At 51.9% G+C, this 26,404-nt stretch overlaps 1 protein-coding gene and 1 non-coding gene across 5 annotated transcripts in view; both read left to right on the top strand.

Moving 5' to 3' along the window:
* The first annotated feature begins 7,560 nt into the window (after positions 1-7,560).
* On the top strand, positions 7,561-7,633 carry TRNAG-CCC. Its single transcript has one exon. It is a non-coding gene; the product is annotated as a tRNA-Gly (tRNA).
* Positions 7,634-21,066: 13,433 nt separating this feature from the next.
* Positions 21,067-26,404, top strand: part of TCF7 (transcription factor 7) — a 32,019-nt gene continuing 26,681 nt past the window's right edge. For all 4 annotated transcript variants that reach the window (XM_040240100.1, XM_040240101.1, XM_040240098.1 and 1 more), the window contains exons 1-3: positions 21,067-21,454; positions 21,642-21,708; positions 22,233-22,357. In XM_040240100.1, coding sequence (XP_040096034.1) covers positions 21,203-21,454; positions 21,642-21,708; positions 22,233-22,357 — 444 coding nt within the window. In that variant the 5' untranslated portion in view covers positions 21,067-21,202. The remainder of the gene's footprint in view (positions 21,455-21,641; positions 21,709-22,232; positions 22,358-26,404) is intronic.

The raw sequence follows: 26,404 nt of genomic DNA, 5'->3' as shown, positions 1-26,404 counted from the left end.
AGCCAGGCTGACGGGAGGCATGTCCTGAAGGGGCCCTCACTGTCCACAATGCAGGGCAGGGAGTTCATCCCTCCTTTCCTGGAGCGACTGCTTCAACCCAGAGTCTGGTCCCAGCCAGTTCCTCCACGAGCCCAACCTAGGCCATTAGCATGGGACGTGGGGCAGGGAGAGGCCAAGAACCCACAGGCTCTTTCTCCAAAAAGCTACCATTTAAATCACAGGCACACTCCTGTAGTTCAAGAAGCACTCTAGGGACTTCCCTGATGATCCAGTGGTTAAAACTCTGCACTTCCACTGTGCCAGTTCGATCATCGCTGGTTGGAATGCCATGTGGCCAAAAAAAAAAAAATGAGATCTTTAAACAACGTTAGTTAAATCATGTCACTTCCTGGATTAAAATCTTGGTGGACTCTCATTAGAATAAAACCTTAATTCTTAAATTTAAAAAAAAGTGCTCCAATAAATTCATTGTAAGAAGGCTAACAACCCAAAGGAAAAACAGGCAAAGGACAAAGAAGCAACAAAAACTTAAAAAACGGCTCTTAAACATATGAGAAGATAATAAGAGAAACAACTACAACAGGATACCATCCTTCTCCCATCAGAACAAAAAAGACTGACACATTTTATAACACTGTTGGTGAGGCAGTGGAGGGCCTGGCACCCTTCTGAGTGGGAACTACCCCAATGGAACAGCGCTTAGTTATTGCCATCACAGCTACTAATACACATCCTCTTTCACCCAGCACTTCCACAGCTGCGAAGCAGCCCACAAATAACTTGCCCATGTGTGAAATGGTGAATGTACCAGATCATTCACGCCAGCATTGTTTATGACCGCAAATATCCAAAACAACCCAAGTGATGGTCACAAGGAGACTGATCCATTCAAATACGATTCGTTTACATAGTGGAATACTATTCCGTTATTAAAGTAGATGGAGAGCCATCTCTCTGTACTAACATAAAGCAATCTCCAAGATATACTGTTAAGTGAAAAAAAAAAAAACAGAATGCAGGACCACATGTTTAATATGCTTTTATGGCAGAAAAAAAAATTGCCTACAAATACGCTTGTAGGAGCATTGATTATTTCTGAAAAGATATGCAGGAAAGTGGTGGCAATGGCTATCTCTGGGAAGGGATGGGGGAGGGGAGGAGGCAGAAAGGAGGCAAATTTCACTGCGTATCTGTACTCTGTGAAGTTTGTCCTACTACCTATAGTCTTTTCAAAAGATAAATAAAAGAAAATTTCATCCAATTAAATAAATTTATATTTTAAAAATTTCATAAAGCTCCTTTGGGGTGCACAAATATTTTCCATTTCTTAGCCCCCAGGCTGGTCCGAGTGCCACCCTCTCACAGATCTCCCCCAAATTGCTAGCTTCTCTCTGGTCCCATTAGACTCCTGCAGATAATGTGGTGAGACCACCCCTCGGAGCTCAGATAGAGAAGCAGGTGGGGAGCTGCCCACCTTCAAGGGAAAGAGGCAAGGCCAGAGCTAGAAGCATTCTTCTCCTTTTCTTTTCTTCCAGCATTCAGATTTCCACAACTGGCTTCTTCCCCCTGCATTTTCTTATTGTGGTAAAAATCGCATAATTTTACCATATTAAGCATTTTCAAGTGTACAGTTCAGTAGTGTTAAGTGAATTCACATTGTTCTGCAATGGAACTCTAGACTTTTTCATCTTTCCACACTCAAACTCTATGCCCACGAAAGGCTGATTCCCCTCCATCTGCTCCAGCCCTTTCACCCACCCTTTTGCCTCCTGCTTCTAAGCATAAAACGTGATCCATGCTGGGAAGATATGCATGCCCACCAGGCTCCTCCGTCCATGGAATTCTCCAGGCAAGAATACTGGATTGGGTTGCCATTTCCTTCTCCAGGGGATCTTCCTGACCCAGGGATCAAACCTGGGTCTCCCGCATTGCAGGCAGATTCTTTACCACTTACCCACCTGGGGAAGCCCCAAGCTGGGAAGATAGCCCAGGGCCAAAATTCCCAGTGGGTCAGGGTACACTCACCTTTCACAGCTCCAGCAACACCATCTTGCCCTCCATACATGCAACACATCATCAAGGTTGACAGCATGGACATTCTGGCTTTCCACTCACAAGGTTCCATGTCCTTGGACAAGTCTCAGCCTGTTTCCAGCTCAGGAAAATGTCAACTCACTTATAATCATGGTACCTTCCTTTCTATGGGATTGGAAGCCGAGCACACCAGGTGAGTAGCCTGGCTCAGCAAATGCTAGCTTTAATCAGCATTATCATTGGAGAAGCTCACATCTTAGTCCCAGTTCTCCAGATCCTTGAATGCCTGCATTCATCCATCCACCCATCCATCCATGCATCTGTTGCCTGGAATGACACTGCTGTTCTGTGAAGCAGACCCTGCCCTGTGTAATGGGGAGAGCTGAGGTCACAGCCTGCTCTGGGCTTGGACATATATTCCTAGAAGAGAGGAATATATGTCCAGCTAGGTGATCACAAGTCCTCAGGAAAACCACTGCCCTCAGAAGTTCCTACCCTGTGGGCGCTGGACTTAGATGCAGAACCAGGCAGATGTGGGTATTTTTCCTGAGAAAGGCTCCTACTTTCATCAGATGCTCAAAGGGGCCACAATCCATCATAAGTTCAGAACCCTCCTCCACCTGCTGCCTGGTACCTAACAGCTTCTGATTTGCCTTGGTCCGCCCTGCATCCCCCTCCTTGTAAGGTGGGCTTTCCGCCAGCCCTATCCATCAAAACACAAGCCCAACAGAGCACAACTAGGCTCTGGGCCAGGTAGGAACGGGTCTGGGGTGACTCGTTGGTAGATGGTGCCCAGGTGTGCATGGGGTCTGTCCCCACATCACCTCTTGGTGAATGAGCATATCAATCGCCCAGACCCCGAAAGCTTAAAGTGTGATCCTGGTGGGTTTCACACCACTCTTCCAGGCCCTCCAGTTCACCATTAGTGAAGACGGATGCTGCCAACGGAGCTTGAAAAGAGGTGCCTTAGAGTAGATCTGGAGACGAAGGGGAATATCCACTGTGCAGCCCATGGCTTGGCAAGTGACAAAACAGTGGACTGTATGGCCTTGGGTTCAAAAAAAAAGCTAAAATCCATACATCCATGGGAAAAAAAGTCTGAAGGAAAAACATCAGAACCTTAAAACGGGGACTTCCCTGGTGGTCCATTGGTTAAGACTCCGAGCTTATTCCTAGTCAGGGAACCAAGATCCTTCATGCCACATGGCTCAGCCAAAAGCAAACAAACAAACAAACAAAACACTTTAAAAGGGGTTAACTCTGGGTACTGGAATTATAGACCGTTTTTCTCTCATTTTCTACCATGAACATGTATTATATTTTAATTCAGGAGTTCTCAACTGGGGATAATTCTGTCCCCAAGGGGACATTTGGCAACACCTACAGACACTTTTGGTGTCTCGGCAGTGGGGGAGGGGTGGGTATGTGCTACTGGCATCTAGTGGGTAGAGGTCAGTGATGATGCTAAACATCCCATGACGCACAGGACAACCCCCAACAAAAAAGAACTATCTGGCTGACATGTCAATAGTGCCAAGCTTGTGAAACTCTGAGGAAAGCACCAGAAATCTCTAACAGAGAGACTGGGGGAGGGCAGCATGAGAAACTGCAAGAGGATCTAACCTGTCTCGCGGCTCAAGCGGCAAGCCCTCCTTATTCGCTTCTCTGAGTTTGTGTAGACACCTATGAGCTCCCCAGCAGGCAAGCTGAGGCCTGGCCAAGGGGCCGACAGTCCCCTTCAAGGGAGTTGTAAAGTTCCTAGGCCCAAAACATAGCTGGAGGTTCACGGCTCCCAGCTCGTATTCCTATCAGCATCTCCAGTTTCACCTCTTTGCAAAGCCCATCCCTGTCTAATGAAAAGACATGGACACATATCAGCACCATTAGGACCCTTAACATCTCTGCAATCAGCAAACCCCCCAAATTCTCAAACATTCCATTCCCAACATTTAAACAATGGCATCCGGTTTTCTTCTAGAAGGAAACCCAGTTTGGATTGATTAACAATCATTTAACCTCAGAACTTGGGTTTGAAATTAATTTATGATAAAAGAAAAAGTCCATGCTAAGTAATCTTTAATTATATGTTAAGGGCTCAGAATGGAAAACATTCTGGATCACAAAGGCACAGCCAGGCTCATTAGCTCTCTTTTTGCCTCTAAAGTATCTCTAGGGCAACTTCCTGAGGGTCCAGGCAGAGAAAAAGGCTTTTTAAGATCAGAGCTTCACCCAGAACAGCCACAACACAAAATTTTCAATAAATCTCCAGATGATGAAATGGTGAGGGAGTGTTTCCAGTGGCAGCTGGGCACGGGCATAGGGAAGCCACCTCTTTCAAGAAATCCGCAGCCCCCCTTGTGTCACCGGGGAGAGGTCATGCCAGTGACTCAAGGGTGCTTGTTTTCTGCCACTCTGCACAACCCATCTATGGTGAAGGGGCTGCTGGTGAGTGGGTGCCCCTCTGGATGGTAGGGGGACAGGAGCAGCAGTGTGTGTTTGAAGGTCACAACCATCAAGGAGGTAACTGTCTAATTTCTGTGCAACTGGGGCTCAGGTTCCTGGGGAATTTCCCATTGGTACCCTCATGGGACAAGTTGGACAGGTCTTGCCAACACAAGGATTTCTTTTTTTGGACAATCTTCTGCCAACTTCTGACACTGCTTCCCTCTCACCCTCCAATCCTCTGTGCCTGGACCGGTGGTGATCCCCTGTGTGGCCCTGACCGCCAGCTGCATCTCCATCACATGAAGATCCTTGACCGCAGGCATCTGAGGCTTCTTGAATTTGCTCAGCCCAACCTCATCCTTGAAACTATCTGCAGCTGCTTAAGTAGAGGGTTCAAGCCATGGTGATCATGCCTGGAGGCTCACCCAGAGAGACTGAGGCACTGGCAAGGGAGCCAAGTCCAAACAGACCAAGTCTGGGTCCATAAGGATAACAATCCAGGCGGGCTACACTGGATTCCAAGTTGTGTTTGAGGGCCTGTGAGTCTGGGGGTCTATGTATATTCAGGAGCAGCGAGCAAGCCAGGCTGGAGTCCAGGCTCAGATCCTACACTATGATGAGCAGGGGGGTGAGACCCTCCATGGCTGCCCCAGTGGAGACAAAATTCTGAGGCCAAGGAATAATGAAGCCTCATGAAGAAAAGGCATGAGAGGGAAAGGAAAGGAGGAGGAGAGAAAGTAAACAGATGGGCAGAAAAGACAGAACTCATGGAAATTTACCAGACCAGAGCCTGGAGGGCTTCAGGCTGAGGCCAGGCTCTTAGAAGCAGGGCTTTTGGGGAGACTGTAATTTGGACCAGTCAGCATCTGGCTGGGCATGGTTTAGGGGACTGTTTCTGGCTTGCCTTCTGATCACCGTAGAATTGCCCCTCGATGGGGTTGGCCCTTTAAGTTCCCAGAAGTTAAAGCCCTCCTACCTCTCGGAGCCCTGAAGGCCCACAGGGGTCCCTCTCTCTCCCTTCCTCTCCACTTACCCCACTGGCTTGTCTTCTCGTCTGAACTACCTGTCACAGCCTGCAGAGAGCAGGGTATCATGTCTAGGAAGTTTTCAGGCCTCTGCCAGCTGTTAAGCAGCCCTCATACACCCTCCCTGGAGTCAGCCTTTCCCAACTGCCTCCCTCACCTCACCAGAAGCCACTATCTAGGCCCAGGGCTTAGGCCCAGTGGGAAGGGGGTTGCCCCATGTCTCCAAGGCCTTGCTGGTACAGCCCAGCTCCTTGGTGACCCTGGGCCAATCCAGCAGGCCTTGTGTGTCCAGCCCTGCGCATGGACCTCAGGTGGAACAAATGGCAGCAGCAGGATGCCTTTTGTTTATTCATGTAGATTTTATGTCCTACCTACTTCTCACAAGGATTTGAGGCCCCTCAGGAAGTACTAAGTGCCCAGGGGTACAGACTCTAGCAGTGCCCAGGGCACACTTCTAGGAGAAGGTGGTGTCAGCAAATTTGCCCAAAGTCGAGGCTCTCCCTGGGGGCAAGCTGGGGCAAGTGAGCATTTTCTGGAGGTCACAAGCCAACCAGAGCCAAGTCCCCTTCCTTCACATCTTACCCAGCTGGGTGTTGAGGGCACCCACTCATTTGCATAATATTAGCATCCATTTTGCCTGTGATGCAAAGGATGGAAAATCCCTCCCCAACAGTGGGCCCCAAGATGACAGTCCCTAATGCTGTGCTCCCATATCTGGAGCACACAGTGGCAGACGGGGGATCCTGCCCTTGGACTGGGCCTCCTACCTAGAGGTGGCAGCTGCTCTGAAGGTGGTAGCAGCAGCAGACACAGGCCTCAAAAAACAAGAGACTTTCACATGTGACTCACACACTGAGCACTAAAAGCAAAATTACAGTGTGAAAACCAGAGCCAGCAGTCTTCTCTGGGGAATCCCCTCCAGCTCCCTTCTGTTTCACTCCTTTAAAAAGCCCTGGCACCGCCCAGTGCTCTGGAACCCTCAGGGAAAGTGCTGTGCTTTCCCAGCCATGATGGGCAGTGGCTGTGCCTCCAGGCTGGGTTCCTTGACTGCTCTCTCCTAGGTCTCTGGGTGGAAGCACAAAAATAGGCAGAAGTGGATTTATCCCAGAGTGTGTATTGGCAGCTGGCGGTGGTGGGGCGGGGGGGATGCCAATTGAGACCTCTGAGTAGTTGCTGCCTTCCAGGCCCTAGGGTGACTTCAGATTCATCTTTTCCCAGCCTGACTGCCTGGCTGTCTCCTTCCGGTCCATTCTGTGAGCCATCCCATACCCTTACAATCCTTACAACTTCTATTGTGCCCCCAATTCCCAAAGCTGATTTCTGTTGCTTGCAAGTAGTAATCCCAGTTGACACTTTCCCTGTGATGGCAGAATGACCTGGAGCCCTCAGCAAAGGTCATCTTCACTGACACACCCAGGGATGTCTGCCATCCCCGAGAGACCAGCCTGGCTTCAAATCCTCCTCCTGTCAGCTACCAGTATCCTGACCTTGGAAAGGCCCTTCCTGCCTCTGCGCCTCTAGTTCCCTCACTTATAGAATGAAGCTGCTAATTAAGAAACATAGGATTGGGTTAAAGATTACATGAGATAAGCATAAGCTGAGAGATGAGTGGGGACAAAGCAAACCTTAATTTCGTTTAACTGCCATATTTTTTCACTGTCATATCAACATCATATTAATTCTTCTGATTGTTTTATTTCATTAGTATTTTCATTGTTTTTGTTAAAAGTAAGAATAATATGGTACATGCATGCATTACGAGTGAAGTAGTCCTCACTTTACAGAGAGGGAAATTGGGGAATCAGAAAGAATGGTTTAGTGGGTGGGCTCCCAAGTCAGACTCTGTGGGTTCAGATCCCATCCTCATCACTCACAAGCTGTGTAACATGTGGTCAAGTTACTGGTCCTCTCAGAATCTCTGCTTCCTCATCTTTAAAATGGGGACAATGAGAGTACCTGCTTCACAGGCTAGGTATTAGATAACATCAAGGAATTATTACTCATTTTTTTAAATGTGATAATGGCTTTGCAGTTATTAAGAAAGCGTCCAGGGACTTCCCTGGTGGTCCAGTGGCTAAGACTCCGTGCTCCCAACGCAGGGGGCCCAGGTTTGATCCCTGGTCAGGGAACTAGATCCCACATGCCACAACTAAGAGCTGGTGCAGACAAATTAATTAATTAAACATTTTACAAGTCCATGTTCTTAGAAATACACACTAACGCATGCTAGAGTGAGATGACATAATATATGGGATTTGCTTTAAAATATTTAAAAGACAGAAAGAAAGAAAAGGAAAGAAAGGAGGAGAGAAAGGAGGAAGGAAGGGAGGAAGGAAAAGGGAAACACTGGTGGTAACTCTCGACAAATGTGAAACTGGGGTGATGGGACATATGTGAATTCATCTCTACCTTTAAGGTAAAGGAAAAACCCTACCTGCCTCATGGAGCTGTTGTGAGGCTTTGGCTGCGCTGGCCCACAGGAGGCACTCAGTGAAGGCCAAGGGACATTGCTACTGCTTTATCGTTGTTATTGTCCTGCCAGCCTGAGCAGCTGAGCGGGGCAGAGCCGGGCCTCTCAGGACAGCCCACACCATGGGCGGTCGGTCACCAGCTGTACACCACAGGTCTGTCAGTAACCCTGAAGGTGAGACTCAGACTGAGGCTCTGGAGCAACAGGAGGCTTCCAGGCTCTCCTGTAGCCGGCCAGGCCTATTGGGTTCCATGGGAGCAGTTGCGTTCCAGAAGACTCCCCTTCTGGGCTCAGTTGAATCTGCACATCTGGCTGCCAGGCCTGCTCCAGAGCCTAGGTGAGAACCCTGTCACAGCTCCTGGATAATTGAGGGAGGTGAATTCTGCCAGTAAGATCGAGCACCTGTCCCCTAGTATTCAGTGTGAGCAGCTGAGGAGGGAGGCAGGGACCAACTTCCTTAATTCCCACCCCTGTCCAATACTTTGGCCACCTCTTATGAAGAACTGACTCATTGGAAAAGACCCTGATGCTGGGAAAGATTGAGGGTGGGAGGAGAAGGGGACAACAGAGGAAGAGATGGTTAGATGGCATCACCGACTCAATGGACATGAGTTTGGGTAGACTCCAGGAGTTGGTGATGGACAGGGAGGGCTGGCATGCTGCAGTCCATGGGGTCGTAAAGAGTCAGACGCAATTGAGCCACTGAACTGAACTGAACTGAACTGTACTTGTCCTTCACACAGAGCCTCTTGCAGAGACAGCCACCAGGGGGCGCTGTACACAGACCCGACTGCTCCCCAGCAAGTTCAGGCCTTCCCAAGATGGGTAGGGAGGAGGCTGTGGAAGGAGCCAGCCTTTCAGGCTGGTCACCCTGGGCCAGGGCAGTGAGGGTGTGAACTAAGTATAATGCTGCAAGCTCCCAAGCCCCACCCGATCCCCAAAGTGTTTATTTCCACCTGCATTAAAAAAAAATAACATTCAGTGGTTTATTTTTTATTACAAAAGCAAAAAGCTCAGTGTCCTAAAGGGGTGCTTTGAATCTTGTTTAGTTTGCTGCGTGTTTCACGATGTCCTGAACTTGGGGTAAGGGGCTCCTGAATTCTCTGGGCAATGGAATAAACAAAGCAGTTCCAATGGCCTGTGAGACCTCCTCTCTGGGCCTCACTTTCCCCTGTCTGCACAACTGGGGGTCTTGGCAATCTCCTGGGTCTCTGAGCTCTAACCAGCTGGCTTTCCTTGGGGCTTAGGGCTGGCTTTCCTGCGTCCCATCTCACTCACCCTCCAGTGCAGCTCTGGCCCCTCCTCGGGGGACTCTCCCTGACCACTCTGGTCCTCACTGCTCTCTTCCCTCTGAGGCCAGCACACCTAGATCCTGCCATCTGGGGGCCTGGAGCTACACCAGGCTCTTGTCTATGTAGCGGAACCCTCTAACTTCCCTCTGGAAGCCCCCATTCTCTGAGGGCTCTGGCACCAGCAGTCAGCAAGACAGGCCTTGTCCTCCCTATGCAATCATCATGGCTCAGCTCCCCAACCAGCCTGTGAGCTGGTGCCCCGGGCACCTTCGGGAATTTCTGTGGGTGTAAAGCAAAGACCAGGCCAGCATTTCCCACCCTGGTGTGCTGTGGGTCTGTCCCAGGTACAGGACTCAGCAACCAAAGGGGTGTGAAGTACTTTCCCCCTGCAGATCTGAATCTCATCTTCGAACATAAAACGAAAAGTTAGAGCTCAGTCACAAAAGCAAGTCATTCGAGAATCAGCCAGGTCTCAACCGTACTATTTTGGAGAGGGAAGAACTGAGGCAAAAAGCCTTCAGCTCTGTCCCTTTAGTTGGGGGTTCTGGGTACAGGGCTGAACAGGAAGCCAGGAGCGTTCCTCTGGCTCCAAGATGGAGGAGGAAGGAATTCAAGTTAATCTCTGAGAGCTCTGCAGTCCTGCCCTCCCAAATACCACTGCCAAGCAGGAGCCCCACAGTCAGGACAGAAGGGCCATCGCAGCCCTTGCCTAAGGCCCTGAATCCACTGCAATGGGTCAGTGGCTGTGGCCCAAGTGTTGCAGCTGCAGAAACCCCTGCCCCAGGGAGAGGGCTGCAAATTTCAGAAGGGGAGATTTTGGCCTAGATCTAGTCCCACAATGAATCAGGATGCGCAGAGAGGCCCCACAAAAGCTTTTTCCTAACCTCCATCTCATCAGAATCTGCCATGGGCTATTTTCCCAGGCACTACAGACACTGAGAAGTAAGGTGACTTGTTTATGGTCAATGGTCTTATCTGTGCTAGAAGCTTCCCCTAGCAGTGGGGGCAGCCTTGAGTGGGGGGAGAATGTTGGCAGGAAGGAGAAGGGGTGGGGTCATGGCACCAAGGGGGCTTGTATGTGCAGGGCACCGCTTAGAATAAGAAAAAGAATTCCTAGTTCAAAGGGGTGCCTTCTACCCTGAGTGCTGCCCTCAGAGCTGGGTCCACCAGGGAGGCTCCTCAGGCCTGCTGGGGGCCAGGACACGGAGAGGAAGGATGCAGTGGGGTGAGGCTTTTAAACTGCCTCCCACCCACCTCCTGCTTCAGCGTCTTCCAAAACCAGGCTGAGAGGAGAGAGAAAAGAGGAGAGTAGCTCCCAAATTATAAAAACAAAAGACAAAGCTTGACCAGAAGGGGAAACCCTTTAAAATATCAGTAATAATAGAGCAGCGAACAAAAAGTAAAAACAGCAGAGCTGACAAATAAAACCGCAGTTGTCAGCAGAGGCCCACCCGTGACCCAGAGGTGAAGTGAAGTACTTTCACCGCTGCAGAATGGAGGCTGGCCTCTGGGCCGGTGGCTAGGACAAACTGCCTCCGCTTCTGAGGGCCTGGACCTGTCCATCTGACATCCAGGAGAGGCTGGGAAAGAACCTGGCATGCTAGAGCCCCCACTCCCCAGTCTGAAGCCCGAGAGGCTCCATGCCCCGGTAGACAAATAAGAACAGCTTCCCTGACCATTTCTGAGGAGTACTTCTGTGCCGAAGGAGGCCATGGGGGGGGGCCTCCATCCACAAGGGGTTCCCTCTGTCCTCCCACTGTTCTCACACAAGGACAGAGGAGGCATCTCTATGGGCTACGGAGCAGCAGTTAATTTAAGAGCCTCAGAAACGGGATTTGAGCTGTGTGACCTTGGGCGAGTCACTTCCTCTCTCTGAGCCACAGTTTCCTCATCTGTAAAATGGGGTTAAAAGAGCTACCTCTCAGGGTTGTTGTAAGGATCAGATGAGATAATAGAGGGGAAGGAGTTTCGTAAACAGTGAAGTACCATGTCTGGAGATATTCTGGAATCCAACACGTATTTATTGGACTTCAGCTCTCTGCTAGGCCCCGGCTCAGCCCAGGGCACACAGTCAAGAGCAAGAGAGAGGAGTCCAGCTGGGACAAGAGGACATGGGAGTGAGCAGGACACCCTGGGCCCATAGCCCTGCACCACCCAGAGAGGCTGTGTTCTTGCCCAGCTCCTGTCCCTTGTCCCTGGAGCTTGTCTGGGGTGGCACGGCTCCCTTGGCAGTGTCACCCCCAAGGCAAACACTGCCAGCCCAGAACTCCAGCAACTTCCAAGACCATCCCCTCCACCCACCATGGAGATTACTCAGCTGAAGGAAGCAAGGCTGTAATTTGTCATCAAAGTCACCAAGCAATGTTTCCACAAATTAGTCAGATAAATCTCTCCCAGGCAGCAGCCACGAGAGGTGGCTTCCCGCCTGAGCAAGGTGGTTGGGGGTGGGGGGACACCTCTGACCCCTTCCTGCCAATTCGTCTGTTGTTACCCTGCTCTCATTGGCACTCTACCTCCCTAGAGAGGCTGCAGACCTGTGGGGGACTGAGAGTCAGACCCTCCTAAATTTAAACCTTCACTGTGCCTCCCACCAGCAGTGGGACCTTGAGCAAGGAACTTGACTTTCTCAGATTCACTTTCTACTAATAGTACTACTAATAGTAGTTTCAACCTCATTAGGTTGTTGTGGAGACTAAACAAACTGAACGATATAAATACCCTTGGGGACTTCCCTGGCGGTCCAGTGGTTAAGACTCCACAAGCGCAGGGGGTACAGGTTCAATCCCTGGTTGGGGAACTAAGATCCTGCATGCTGCAGGGTGTGGCCAAGTAAATAAAATAAGAAGTCACTGATACCTTAAAAAAAAAAGAAAAAAAACTTGCATGGTACTAGGCTAGGCATAGATGAGTTTATCAACTAATTTTTATCTAACAAATATTTGCATGGTACTTACTATGGACCACAAATAAACACTCACTTAATCATCACAAGAACCCAATGAAGTAAGTGTTATTGTCTTTTTGTCTTACAGATAAAACTGAAGCACAGAGCGGTTAAGTGACTTATCCAAAGTCATACAGCTACCAAGTGGCAGAACTGACATTGAAACCCGGCTCTCCGCTCTCCTGCTCTTTCCCATCTTTCTCCTCAGCCCCTAGTTTTAGAAGCTGAAGCAAGTTGGGGGAGGCTGATTTAAGAATAAGCCTCCTCCCGCCACCAATCTCTGTCCTCCCTGACCCTAGCAGGCCTAAGGTGGGATCCACTGAGTTGCTACCTCAGGAAGGTGACATTGTGGTTGTTAACCTACTTGAGATCAGCCTCTTAGAGCAATACCCTTTCCTCTCCAGCCTCCAGGCCCAGGTTAGAGTCAGAGGTCCCCACGCTTTTGCCCTCACTCTTGGACACCTGCTGTGGACTCAGACGAGCCAGCAAGGGGCAGACCCACTCAGGAAGTACAAAGGACTGTCCGCAGCTTTGGAGGGGCTTCAGGGGCAGAAACCTGCCCTGTGGCTCCCCTCCCTTGGAAGCCCCCAGCCTCTGCTCACACACCTCTGGTGACAGGGAGCTCGCTGCCCCTTGTTGGTGGCCTGGGCAGGCCGTGGTTGGCCAGCTCCGCCTGGTAGACGTGCTTCCTCAAGCCGAGATGAAATCTCTCCGTGTAATTTCCTCCCATTAGTCCAGTCTCTGCCCTCGGGCCCCACAGGCCAGCTGGCTCCCTCCGGCCTGCAGACATCTGTAAATGGCCAACTCTTGGCATGAGGAGTTCCCACTCAGCCTGAACACTCAGTGGCCTCGGCCTGGCCTCAGAAGATAGGGTTCCTTGTGCCTTCCCCACTCTGGTCCCCACTCCCCACCCGTGACTAGCAGGACTGCAGGCTGGCCGGGATAGCCTCTGTGAAGCACTTCAAAGAGCTGGGCCTGAGCGCAGCCCTGCTGGCTGGGAGCAACAATAATAATTGAAACTGGTCGCCACTTAGCAAGAACCTACTCCACACTTGACACTGTGCCAAGGACTTTTCAAGCAAGAACTCATCTTCTCAGCTCTTGAGACAATATGATTATTTTAAATATTTTAAAATTTGTATGTATTTATTTAGCTGCATGGGGTCTTAGTTGCTGCTTGCCAACTCTTACTTGCAACAGGTGGGATCCAGGTCCCTGCCCAACCAGGGATCGAAACCCCGGCCCCCTGTACTGGAAGCAAAGAGTCTTAGCCACTGGACCACCAGGGAAGTCACCAAAGGCTCCTAGAAGGAGGTGACTCGCCCAAGGTCCCTCCCACGGTGTGTAGGTAGAGAAGCCCTAGTTCACACACAAGCTGTGAGCTCCAAGCCCTGCTGTAGTCAAAGGTCAGGAGGACTCATTCACAGGAAACAGAGATGGAACAGCTCAGGAGCAGTTGAGGGGCTCCAATTCTAAAAGCAATGAGAATCTTGCTTTTGGACAGGAGAGAGATCCCTGAGGAGCCAAGTAGCCAAGAAGGCTTCCTGGATGAGAGAGAGACCAGAGATGAGCCTTGAAAAACCACAGCCTCTCAGATGCTAACAAACCAAAGGAAACAGCCACGGGAGTTTGAGGAACCAAGTTGGGTTGGACTTTTACACAACAGCCCCATCCTATGGTCAGCAGGCCTTTATTAAATGCCATAGTATGCTTGGTCCACATTAGCCTCAGCAAGGACACAGATGAAAGTTCTATGATCCCAAGAAGCCAAGAACCTAGTGGGGCTCGAGTGAAGCCTGGTTAAAGCTGTGAAGACCAATTTGAAGTGTAAGTATTGCTAGTTTCCTCCATATCAGGGACAAAATTGGAATGTGTGTTGGATAAGGAGTGCCCATCCCTGCCTCCTAAAACCGGAGATAAGAGCATTCCCCAAAAGACTTTCAGGGGAGCCATGTCCTTTGGAAAATCATACATATGTGGAAAAATAGTTTTATGGTCCAATAAACTTGGAAGGCACCTAACCAAAGGGGGCTAGACAGGAGTTCTCTGGTACAGGATTTCTCAGAATCTTTACTGGCCACGTACACTGGGACTGGCAGTGACTCCAGGATCTGGTAAAGATCCTCTTCAATCCTCCCTGCCTTCCACGTCCTGTTTCTCCACTCCTACCTCTAGCTGCTGGAAAACAGAGGGTATTCCACACGGGGCACGGAGCCAGGAAAGCCTTGAGGCCCAGTACAAGATGGTGGATTGTGCACCCAGGAGGTAGTCTGTCCTAGGATGGGGGCAAACAGGGAGAGTCAGTGTCTGGAGAGGGGGTTCTTGGGAGAAATTGTCCCAGTTGGTAGACGGGAGGGATGAGGGGACTCTAGAGAGGACTGTAGGAACTAGGCCACGAAGATGTACCATGCTGAGCAAGGCTCAACAGATAACCAAACTCTCCTCCAAGATCCTGGCTCACGTAGGCCCCAGAGACCCTATGGGGTCAAACTTCATCACAACCCAGAGTGTGGGCTACTGCCCTACCTCCTAAATTCTACTTGCCTCCTGGACTGACCTTCTTCCTCCAGGAAGCCCTCCCCGTCTACCATACCATGCATATAACAGTCATGTTTCCAAATGCCTGACTCCTGGGAACTCTATTGCCCTGATGTCCCCCACAAGATGACAAGTTCCTTGAAAGCAGGTACTGGGCTTGCTACTTTCTCCCTGAATTCTAGGTGATCACCACTGTGAATGATTCACCCATCCATCTATCCATCTACTCATATATCCATCCAGCCAGTAAGTCATCCATCTACAAATTTCTGAGCATTGCAGTTGGCCAGCTCTGTGTCAGACCCTAGCAATAAGCAGCAAAGCCTTGACATCCCTGTCTCAACAAGAAACATTGAATGGTACTTCCCTAGTAACACATTCATATGTCAATATGTCCAGGGGTGTACCCACACCCTAGACAGAAGTGAATGTGGACACACTCCTCTGTGAAGCTGAAGGTGCATCTTCCATGGACCCTGGGCCCACTTCCTGTGGCATTTCTGGTGCCTCTTGTCTCTCACCTCTGGACTCATCGCCAGAGACTCCTCACTGCATCCCTGAAACTAGGTAAGGAGTCCTGGGCCTGGAGAAGGCAGTTCACCCAGCAGTCCAGTGGTGGAGCAGAGTTTGAGACCTAGCCACCTGCCACTGAGCTCTTCGGAGATCAGTGCATCCTGCTGGCACACAGGGTGCTTGGCACACCATGTTTGGCACACAGCAGCCACTCCCAGCTTGCCTTTGCTGTGGACACCTTAGTGCCTGTGACTGCAGACCCCTTCAAGTGGAAACCCAGGGCTATTTATTCCTGCAGGTGGGTGGGTAAGCGAATTCCAGCCGCATTCACTGGGAACAATAGCTGGCCCATATATGGTAAATTAGTCCTGGGAAATTGTCCTAGGAGCCCTCGGAACTTGTGGGGCAGCTCTCTTTACACTCTCCCCACCACAGCCCCTCAAGCCAATTTGGTCAAACTTCCTTGGGCTTTCATCAGGGACAGTTAACATGGAGCTTCATTATTAAATTTCTACTTTAAAAGTAATTCTTGGACTTCCCTGGTGGTCCAGTGGCTAAGACTCTGAGCTCCCAGTGCAGGGCTCCTGGGTTTGATCCCTGGTCAGGGAACTAGATCCCACATGCTGCAACTAAGACCCCTCACAGCCAAATAAATAAAATATTTTTTTAAAAAAGTAATTCTTGGTTACTCCATTCATGGGGGGAGCAGTCTAGGGGAGAACACACAGAAGATTATAAAGCAAACCCTCTTGCTTCATTTTATTATTATTTTCTAAACATTTACTTATTTTTATTTTTTTATTTGGCTGTACCAGGTATTAGTTGCGGCACACAGCATCTTTTAGTTGTGGCAGGCCAGATCTAGTTACTTGACCAGGAAATTGAACCCAGGGCCCCTGCATTGGGAGCGAGGAGTCTTAGCCACTGGATTGCCAGGGAAGTCCCCTCTTGCTTTATTTTAAAGGCAGCTGCCAGAGCTGTTGCCTCCAGCAACCGTGTATCTTTACCATTCTGCAGGCCACAACCTCCCACGTGTACACACAGAGACACACATGCACAGACATGCAGTGAGACTACACAGAGTTTTCAGAGAGCAAACTGTGTTTCTAGTAACAAACCACAGTCTGCCTCTAGGATGTGTGACCAGGCTTTGCCCTGAGAAAGAAAGCTCCACGGGAAGAGTTCCTGCCTAGAGCCAGCAGCCCAGCCTCCAGGCAGTATTCAGCAAGCCCTAACAGGATGCCAGGCAGCTGGCGGGCAGGAAGAGACCCACTCTGAACCTCTCCTCGTTGTAATTTACCAAATCCATCTGGGGCTCCTTTGAGCTTTTTTCTGGAAACCCCACATCTCAAGCGTCTCCCTGTTAGAAAAGGTCAGAGAGTTCATGTGGTCCTTTCATGTTAAAGGAACTTGAAAGGAAAGGAAAGGAAATGTATATTTTCAGTCTTATAGTTGTGATTAAGTGGGCTCGGGCCATGAGAACATTAGATGATTTACATGACGTTACATGAAGAGCCAATTAGCCTAACAACTTCCGAAAAATATCTAGCTCAAGAGCAGCCATTTATTAGAGTGCTTGGAATGTGCTGGGTGTCGTGCTAAGCTCTTTCCTAGGAAACATGAGTCATCTCAGCCTCGCTCCCACAGAGCAAAGCAGGCTCAGGATGATACCCATTTTACCCATGAGGAAGCTGAGGCTCAGAGAGGGTCAGTGATTTGTCTGGGGTCCCCCAGCTAACAAATGACAAGGCAGGGATAGAAACCAGGTCTGTCTAAATCCAAACCCAGAGCTCTTTTGTTCCATCCCTCAACTCTTAAGCGCTCTGACTTTGTCCCGCATTCAGATTCTGATGACAGCACAGTCCACCATGTTCATTAGCATGAAGATGAAGCCCCATTAAAATCCTGGGCTGCAGGAACCCAGAAGATTCTGGGGCCTCCCTGCAGCTGGCCTTGGTCCCCAAACTCTCTGGTCACTTTCAGGGGAGCAGCCACAGATTCTACTCACCACCCTTTAGAAACACCCCAGAGCCTACCATCTCTGTTTGGGATCTGAGTCAGTGCCCAGAGCAGGTGTCTAGAGTGGGATGAGAGATGGCACATCATGGGAGAGATGATACAGGCCAAGGTCCATCTGACTGAAGGGAGACGAGACTGGTTGGGCCCTCTCAGCCAGCAAATGGCTTGAGCTACTTTATACAGACCAGTCAGGAAGTTTCCCCAATCCTCCAGGTGGCCCCTGTATGCAACGTGAGCCACCCAGAAAGCTAAGATTCTATTAATGACAGTTCTTTCTTTTTAAAAAAAAAATTTTATTTGGCTGTGCCAAGTCAGTTGTAGCGTATCTTCAGTCTTTAGCTGAGGCATGCAAATTCTTACTTGTAGCATGTGGGATCCAGTTTTCTAATCAGGAATCAAACCCAGGCCCCCACATTGGGAGCGTGGAGTCTTAGCCACTGGGGAAGTCCCCAGTGACAGCTCATTCATCCCCATTTGTCTTCAAAGATCACAAAGCAGATAAGGACACACTCTGGAATTTTAGAAGTCATAATGAAACACTAGAATGTATTAGTTAGGGGAGCTCAGAAGTTAGACTGCCAGGGTTCAGAATACTAATACTCTTACTTCTAAGCTGTGAGACCTGGGATAACTTACTTAACCTTTCTGAGGCTTAGTTTCCTCACCCATAAATGGGGATAACTGTCCCTATGTTATAGAATTGCTATGGTGATTAAATGAGATAATGTGTGTGAAGCTCTTGACCTGATGCCTGGCACATAGTAATCAGTCAGTACTATGACATCTCTGTGTGGATGCTGCTGCTGGAATCAGTGCTGACCAGACAAGGGGCTGCTGCACAGGTGGCTCTATCTTATGGGGACAAGCCCGAATATCTTTTCCTCTCTCTTTCCCTAAGCCTTACAGAGCTTTCCAGGCCCAGACGAAGTATGTCCATCTCCTTCAGGAAGCCGGCCTGACCAGTCCAGCCACACTCATCTCCCCATATCTGAGCTCCTTCTGTCCGTCATCTGAATACGTTAATGAAGTGGCAGACTCAGCTCTAGTAATTTCTCAGCTTCTCTAGCAGTCAATGCCTCCTGGAGGGCAGGTTCCCTCCTCAGCCCCTCCCTTCTCCACAGCCTGAGTCCAGGGTTAGGTACAGGATAGATGCTCCCTCAGTACACCTTCAGGCTCATTCCAGTGTGGCTGTGGAAGTCTGAGCCTCAGTCTCTCTCCCTACCTTATCCCATCTCACACCTTGTTCTCCCTACTCACCTACCCCTCCCTTGTTCCACCCAGCAGAGCAAGAGGTTGGGGCTATCACCCCATAAGACAGCAGTTCCCAGATGGTGGGATTTCACAGCCCCGTAAAATGTCCAAAGAAATTTTGGAGAGGGAATAGAAAGTGGCCAAGTTTTTCTTCTGATAAATAAAAATATTTTAAAAATCAATTCTTACCATCATTTTAGTAAAGAAAGGCTGTTTTCACACCAATAGAATAGAAAGCTCATAAGCTCTGACTAAAGGCTAATACTTTAAGCTGAAAAAAAATTTAGCCTTATTGGGAAAAACAAACCAGCCACTTCACTGTTGCCCTGACTTCTCTCCTTTCTCCATGGAGAAATCTTCAATCCCCACTGGCCTACATCCACTGAGACTGCATGGGCTTTGCGGACCTTTGTGCCAGAGGAGGCTCCTGCCAAGCTGGGGCCACCCGAAAACAGAGGAGGACCTCCAAACCTTTTGGGTTGGGCAGATTTATACTCCCCCATTCAGCTTCCCAGAGGAGGCTCAGTCAAAGGCCAGACCCAGCGACCTCGGGGGCAGAGAAGGTGGGGGAAGCTGCGAGCCCCTCCTCCAGTACCTTCTCCCCTCCCAACTGGGCTGAGTCCGGCTGAAACAACCCCGCCCTCAACACACACTCTAGAGGGGATGAGCTCTCTCGCTCGCTCTCTCGCTCTCTCTCTCGGATGAGTGAGATTGAGCACACAGCTCACACCCAAAAAAGGAGTCTGGGGAGACCTAATGGGCAGGGTCTTCCCTCATCTCCATCACCAAACTGAGTACTAGTGCCCCCAAACGCCCCCACCCCACCCGCAGCACCAGGAAGGGAGGAAAAATGGGCACTCTAGCCCCGAAGTGAGGGGCCGAGGCGCCCCGCTGGGCGGGTGCAGATAGGATCTGAACGCAGAGAAGGGCGGCTCTTTGATCCGCAGCCAGCCCGGCTGGGCCTGGACCCGCAGGGGCGGCTCGGCCCTCTTCCGGCCAGGCTTTACGCCGCTGCAGGAGTCCTGTGGGACTCTGAACCGGACAAGCGTCTAAGACGCTCTCTCTTCCCAAATACCCTCAGCACCGGTTGCTTTCGAGAGACGTGGTAAGGTCAACAACAAATCCAGCACGGAAACCTGCTGGGTCTGCGGTTTACTGCACCGCGATTCTAAAGGGCCTGTATCTTGCCTAGATACAGTGGCTGAGCCGAAGTCAAGTGTGCTGAGGAGGCCCGCGTGGACAAGACCCAAGGGGCCTGGTAGTTCAGATGGAAGTTGTCTCACGTTCCGGCGCTCCTCCGCGTATAGACCCTGAAGCCTAGATCTTTTGAGGGCCGGCCTGCGCCAGGCTCGGAGTCAATGGACTGCGCGAATGGGACATCCCGGTTAAGTTGCTTGGGATCGCCAACCCCTCATCACAATCCAGCAGCCCATGGAGCTGCCCAAAGCCTTGCCGCCTGGGCTGGGCGACAGGTTCCGGGTATGGAACTCAGTTGGACGAGTTGTTGTGGGGGGTGGGTCGGGTCTGGAGGATTGGCATGGGCCCTGGAGGGATACTTCTTTCTTGCCCTCTTGGCTGCGTTCGCGCCTCTGAGCCGCCACGTGGCTGCGAGGCCCGTCACAATTATGCGATGTACGAGTCCCTCATACAAGAGGCACTCAATAAATGTGAGAGGGTATAATGCCTGTGCTCGCGCTGTGTGAGGGGAACCTGGAAGGAGGTCCCAGATTGGCAGAGGGCTGGAAGATGCACCCAAAGAATGGAGTTTTGAGGAGTCCTAACTCTCCCGGCCCGGTGTTCGAGCATAGCCTCGAGCAGCCCCTAAGCTCAAGGAAGACCCCAGTTCCAAGCCCAGGACATACTATACTGAGCCCAGGTACAGACACTGTTTACAACTTGGCTCCCTATCCAACGTGACAAAGTGAAGTTGCTCAGTCGTGTCCGACTCTTTGCGACCCCATGGAGCAGGCTCCTACCAGGCTCCTCAGTCCATGGAATTTTCCAGGCAAGTGGAGTGGGTTGTCATTTCCTTCTCCAGGAGATCTTTCCGACACAGGGATCGAACCCGGGTCTCCTGCATTGCAGACAGAGGCTTTACTGTCTGAGACACCAGGGAAGCAAGGCACTCCCAAACCCCAAAGGCCTAGGGGACCTGAGCACTACACAGCTGAGGAAGAAACCTGGGCGCAGGAAAGGAATCCCTGGTTGTAAGTGAGGAATCGGGGTTAAGAACCTCCTTTAGATTCCCAGCATTTCAGGAGAAGGGTGATGCTTTTCAGGCTCCTCCGACGCACCATTCGGCTTACGCCTGGGGGAGCGAGCCCTTTAAGACTATGCCCAGTGGGCGCGTCCTGGCCTCTCCCAGGAGAGGAGAGGCGGGGCGCTTTGGCTCCGCCCGGATCGGGCCCGCCCCCCGGCGTCCCCGCCCCGCCCCCGGCACTCCGCCGGCGGCGCCTTTGATGTTCTGACCCGCCAGCTCCCGGAGCCTCTCAACCCCGCGCCCGCGCCCCGCGCCCCGCGCCCCGCGCCCGCAGCCCGCCCAGGCGGAGTCAGCCCGCGCTCCGCCCGCTGCGATCCGGGCTCGGAGGTCCGGACTCCGGGCTCGCCGCTTCCCGGGCCGGCTCCGCGCCCCGCACCCCCGAGCCCCGCGCCCCCGCAGGCTGAGCGCACCATGCCGCAGCTGGACTCGGGCGGGGGTGGCGCGGGCGGCGGCGACGACCTCGGCGCGCCGGACGAGCTGCTGGCCTTCCAGGACGAGGGCGAGGAGCAGGAGGACAAGAGCCGCGACAGCGCCGCGGGCCCCGAGCGCGACCTGGCTGAGCTCAAGTCGTCGCTCGTCAATGAGTCCGAGGGAGCGGCCAGCGACGCGGGGGTCCCGGGGGCGGGCGCCGGTGCCCGCGGCGAGGCCGAGGTCGGGGCGGAGGTGAGCGCTGGCCCGCGCCCCGTTGCTCCCCAGAAGCCTCGTCGCTCCATCGCCCCTGGCGCTCGGCTCGCGCTGCCCCGCCCCTCCCTCCCGCCGCTCTCAGGGGTCCCCATCCCTCAGACCCCTCCCGGGCCCCGAGCCCCAAGCTTTCCCAGCCCTCTCAAGGCCCCTTTGGATCTCCCCGCAGGCTCTCGGGCGGGCACACACTTCGCAGAGACTTTTCCCCGACAAACTTCCAGAGTCTCTGGAAGACGGTGAGTTTCTGCCCGGCCCAGCTCCCCTCCTGCCGCTAAGGCCCGGCCTCGGTGGGAGAGCCGGGCCGCCGAGTACGGGAGGGAACCGAGGGGGTGCCTCCCCCCGCCCCCCACGGCAGCTCGAGGAGGCGGTAAAACCGAGGGGGTGGGGGAGTGGGGGGCGGGTTTCCCGGGCGCCGCCAAGCTCGAGTCACTTCCGGTGCCCTGACCTTTATAGGAGTAAACAGACCCCCGCCATCTCCGCCTCCCCTCCTGTCCAGGTGACTTGACTAATCCCCCGTCTTGAGGAGGAAGCGCTGGCCAAGGTTCCTTGGCCGGAGGGCGGAGTTGGGGTCGAGGAAGGGAGGCCGGAACTCGGGGTCCTTCGTCAAACCTTGGCACTGCGGGGACCCCCCGCCCCAGCCCTTCAAGTCAGGAACTTGAAGGGGACCCCTTGGCAATTCTGATCTTCTCTCGATCGAGCAGACAGCCTTCAGCCCCAGCCGCCCCGGGCTGGCGCTTCTGACCAGCTGTGGTTTTTCCAGGCCTGAAGGCCCCGGAGTGCACCAGCGGCATGTACAAAGACACCGTCTACTCCGCCTTCAATCTGCTCATGCACTACCCGCCCCCCTCGGGAGCAGGGCAGCACCCCCAGCCGCAGCCCCCGCTGGTAAGTGGCCCCAGCAGCCCAGCCCGCCTTGTGCCTGCTACCTCCTTCATCAGGTATGTGAGGCATGGGCAAGTGACTTTTACCTAGAACAAAATAGACATGGAAGAACGCTATTCTTGTCCCTTTCCCCATACACACCCAGTGGGATCTGAACCAGAAAGAGATTGTTCCTGAAGGAAAGAGGACAGCCGCAGGCACCCCCCGCTTACCTCCAGCCGTTGGCTTTTGTCTTCCCAGCTTGGTCACTAGCAGGTGCTGGCTCTGTCTTGGAGTTTGGTGATGCTGGGGTGGCATCTTCTTGAACTTTTAAGCTGAGACCACCCACCCCCTCCTCAGGGTGGTGTAAGTTGCATGGAGTTGTGAGTTTTGCTGTTAGCCTTCTCCCACTAAGTCCCAAGCTGGGGGGAGTGGGTAGAAAAGCTGGGCTGCTTCAGGTCTTCTGGTTGTACAGGAGAAACATCTCCTACAGAAACATCTCCTCATTCTGTCCTTGTTGGCATGAATGTGGCCTTCCCAGAGAAAGAACCTGACCACAATGTGGGGAAATTAGGTTTTTAAGAAGCTGGCTTGGTCTCAAATGCACCAGGAAGGGCTTGCAAAGGTGTTTCAAATCAGTAGTGTCAGTTAGGGGCCTGTTTAATCAATTTGCAAATTGAACTGGTTTAAGTACACAGTGCTTTGAGAAGACTGCGTGATCATTACAAACCGTGCTTTTCTGCCCATTGGTGCAGATGACCTAAAGTGTGAAGAGCCTTTTCTGAGTGCTTCGGGGCAGCAGTAAAGCTGTGCTTAACGAAAAACTCAGATTAGTGTTTTAGTGTTCCAGACTGTGCTCAGCTGGCCCAAGTCAGGGGTGAGATTAGAGCTTCATGAAAGGGCCTGGGGTCTGTGGTGGGTGGGTGTTGGGTGCAAACATAGACCCTCGTGCAGGTCAGGCCAGCAGGGGGATGTTCATATGCTAGTGGTGGGGGGGTCACCCGTCACCCAGAGGGTGGAAAGTGACTGCCAGGCTCTTTCTGATCAAGAGCGAGGAGGGTAGGTTCTGAAAGCAGTTTCATGCTGAAGCTGGTGGGGCGTGAGAAAGTAGACTGGGGCTTCTCTCCAGAAAGCCAAGATGGAAAACCTGGTAGACAGCTGCCTGGAAATAAGCTCCTTGCCCTTTGGACCCCCGTTCCTTCATCTGTAAAGGAACACGTTGGTTGGTTGAGTGGTCTTGCTTTCTGGCTCCATCTGTGAGGTATTTGCTTCCTTCCAAGTCTGGCGGAAGGGGCTTGCTTGCCTTCTGACCTTGCCAGCTGACACAGCAGCTCTCCTCGGAGACCTCTACCTTCCATGAGCCTGCTATTAACAAAAATGCTTTGGGGGCTCCCTACAAGGTATAAACTCTTAGACTTGGGGCCAGGTGGTGCGACATAATCCACCACTGCCTAAACACCAGCAGCTGAGTTGCTGACAGGAGGCTGGGGTTACTGATAACCAAAACTAAACAAAAGGCTCAAAACAGACCTCGAAGGCAGGTTCCCTCCAGAGTCTTGTGATCCCACAGAGGTGCAGGGAAAAGGCGGTGTTTCTGAATTCCTTTCTGGGCAAGTGGTAGGGGAGCGCCCAGAGTGGGAGTGCCTTGTTCTCCACAAGGGTGTGGTGATGGAACCATTTGGTGTCCTTTAGCTTATACTGGTCAGAGTGTCGCAGATGGCCGGCTGCCTCCAGCAGTCAGGACTCGGGGGAGCAGGGGCTGGAGCAGGCACACCACCACTCCCCTGGCCTGGATCAGTTACCTTTTAAACTTTGAGATCTTTCTCAAGCTGCAGCAGATGCATTTCGGTGTGTCACACTCTCTCTTATAGGGGCGAATCCCTTTGTCCTCCTCTCCAGCCTGCCATCGCCTCCCACAGCCTGGCTTCTGGGCTCCCAGGAAGAGGGCAGGCTCTGGAGCTGACTTTCTGTGCCCTGGCATTGGCTGCTCCGTAGGGCCGGAGACAAGAACAGAGGCACAGGAGGGCCTGCACTGGGGAGACGCTGGGTGAGGAAGATGTACGCGAATATGGGGGGCCTCCTTTAAGCAAACCTGTTACAAAGAAACAGCTAGAAGAGTAGTAGGTGTTTGTGTTACTAGAAGAGTTATGTGGACATTTAAAATATGGTGAGCTTTTAAAAGGCAAAATTAATTGACCCTGTGTTTTGGGAACCCATTTCTCATGTGATTCAAGGTTCCTGTGTCTAGAATGAGGAAAGACTCTTACAGTGGGTTAGGAGCCCCTTGTGAGGTCCTCAGGAAGAATTGCCTGTGGAGGTTTTTTCCCCCAATGCTGTGTTTTCCTGAGGCCATCTTCAGGGAAGAGAGGACATGCTGCCCAGCCCCTGCCCGTGGGCTTTGGAACTAGCCCATGGGCGCAGAAAGTCAGCCCCTTGCTCTTTGCCCTGAGAGAATCAACTGGTCAACAATTGTGCTGGGGAGCTTAAGGCTGATTGCTTGACCTTCCCTGACAGTAGGGAAAACCCATGCCAGGGACCTCCTCTGTCCTTGTCTGGATGGAACGCCCATGTGGCTACTACGCTGGACACCTCAAAGTAGGCAGACTGGAATCTTGTCAGGAGCTACCAGGGGGGATGCAGAGGGAGATTTTTCTTCTTTTTGATACTTAGCTCCTCGCAAACTCTGTTTTTGGAAGTGGAAATTAGGTCAAAGTGAATCTCACAGCTAATGTCTTTCAGGAGTCTCATGTAGGTTTGCAGACAAACCTAGACCCGTAGCTACTGCTTGTTTTGTTTGCTCCACTCTGGGATTGTAGTGGGGAAGGCAATGACCTGCTCCTGGGCCAGACTTTGAGGGATTTCTGGGGTGAGTGAGGCATCACTCCTTAGGGAAACTCAGACTCTAAGATGTGCAGAACTGAAAATTTGGTGCAAATTCTCATCTCAGAAAGGATACGAGGCCTCGTCACTCTTCTGGCCCTTTCCAGGGGCTCTGCTTGGTGTCTGTGGCCCAGAAGGCTGGTGAGCCTTTCACCATTTAGGTGAAATGCCCAGAATAGGCAAATCCAGAGACAGAAAGTAGGGGAATGTTTGCTGGGGCTCAGGGAAGAAGAGAATAGGGAGTGACTGCTAATGGGTATGGGATTTCTTTTTGGGGTGATGAATATGTTCTGGAATTAGATCATGGGGATGGTTGCACAACCTTGTGAGCATATTAAAAGCCACTGAATTGTGTACTTTAAAATCGTCAATTTCAAGGTATGTAAATTACATCTCAATTCCCAAAAAAAAAAAAAAATAGCTGAGCTGAGCCTTTTGGCTCTTGCAGGGACTTGGCGCTGTTTCCCTGTGCCACCCGGGTGTCTGGGCATGCCCCGAGACCTCTGAGGTGGAGGTGCCCACTTGAAGCAGTGGTCTCATGCTTGGGCTCCTGGCCATCAGGCTCACATTCTCTGACTCCAAGGTCTGAGGTCCAAGTGAGGATCATGCAAGCGAGCCTGGGGGAGCAGGAGGTGAGGGTAATAGCAAGACTTGAGCAGAGGAAGGAAGTGCTGCTGACGCATGGCCAGCCTGTCCTGGGGAGCTCTGCAGAGATGCACCCACCCAGCCCTCCACATCCCTCAGAAGACAAGCATTGAGGCCTTGCGGGGGAGGGTTAGTGATGGTTGGTCACCAGTTGGGGTGAATGAGTTTGGCACCAGGCTGGGTACCAGATGGACCAGAAGCAGCCTCTCTGAGGGTGCCCAGCTGAGCGGAGGAGACAGATGAATAGACTTGGATCCCTGGCCAGAGAAGTCCTGTCACAAAAGGGCCTGCTGGCAGTGTCCTGGGCATACCTGGCCCCTGCTGGGCTATGGGAGAGGGTCTGCTGAGCAGCTCCTTGAAGGAGTAGTCTGCCAAATAAAGACTGGCAGGGACTGGCAGGCATCTGGGCTCCTCTCCAGACATCCCAGATCGTCTGCTTCTCTACTGAATTTGCCACCCCCAAGCCCAAACCATCACCATCCCTCCCCTAGGCAGGCAGCCGCCTCTATAGTCCCTCTGACAGACCTGGGTCCCCACCCTAACCCT

Source organism: Oryx dammah, unplaced genomic scaffold (assembly GCF_014754425.2).
Source record: "Oryx dammah isolate SB20612 unplaced genomic scaffold, SCBI_Odam_1.1 HiC_scaffold_5, whole genome shotgun sequence".
In the NCBI taxonomy this organism is placed as follows: Eukaryota; Metazoa; Chordata; class Mammalia; order Artiodactyla; family Bovidae; genus Oryx; species Oryx dammah.
Note: the sequence above shows the minus strand (reverse complement) of the source record. Positions and strands in the feature narration are given on the sequence as shown.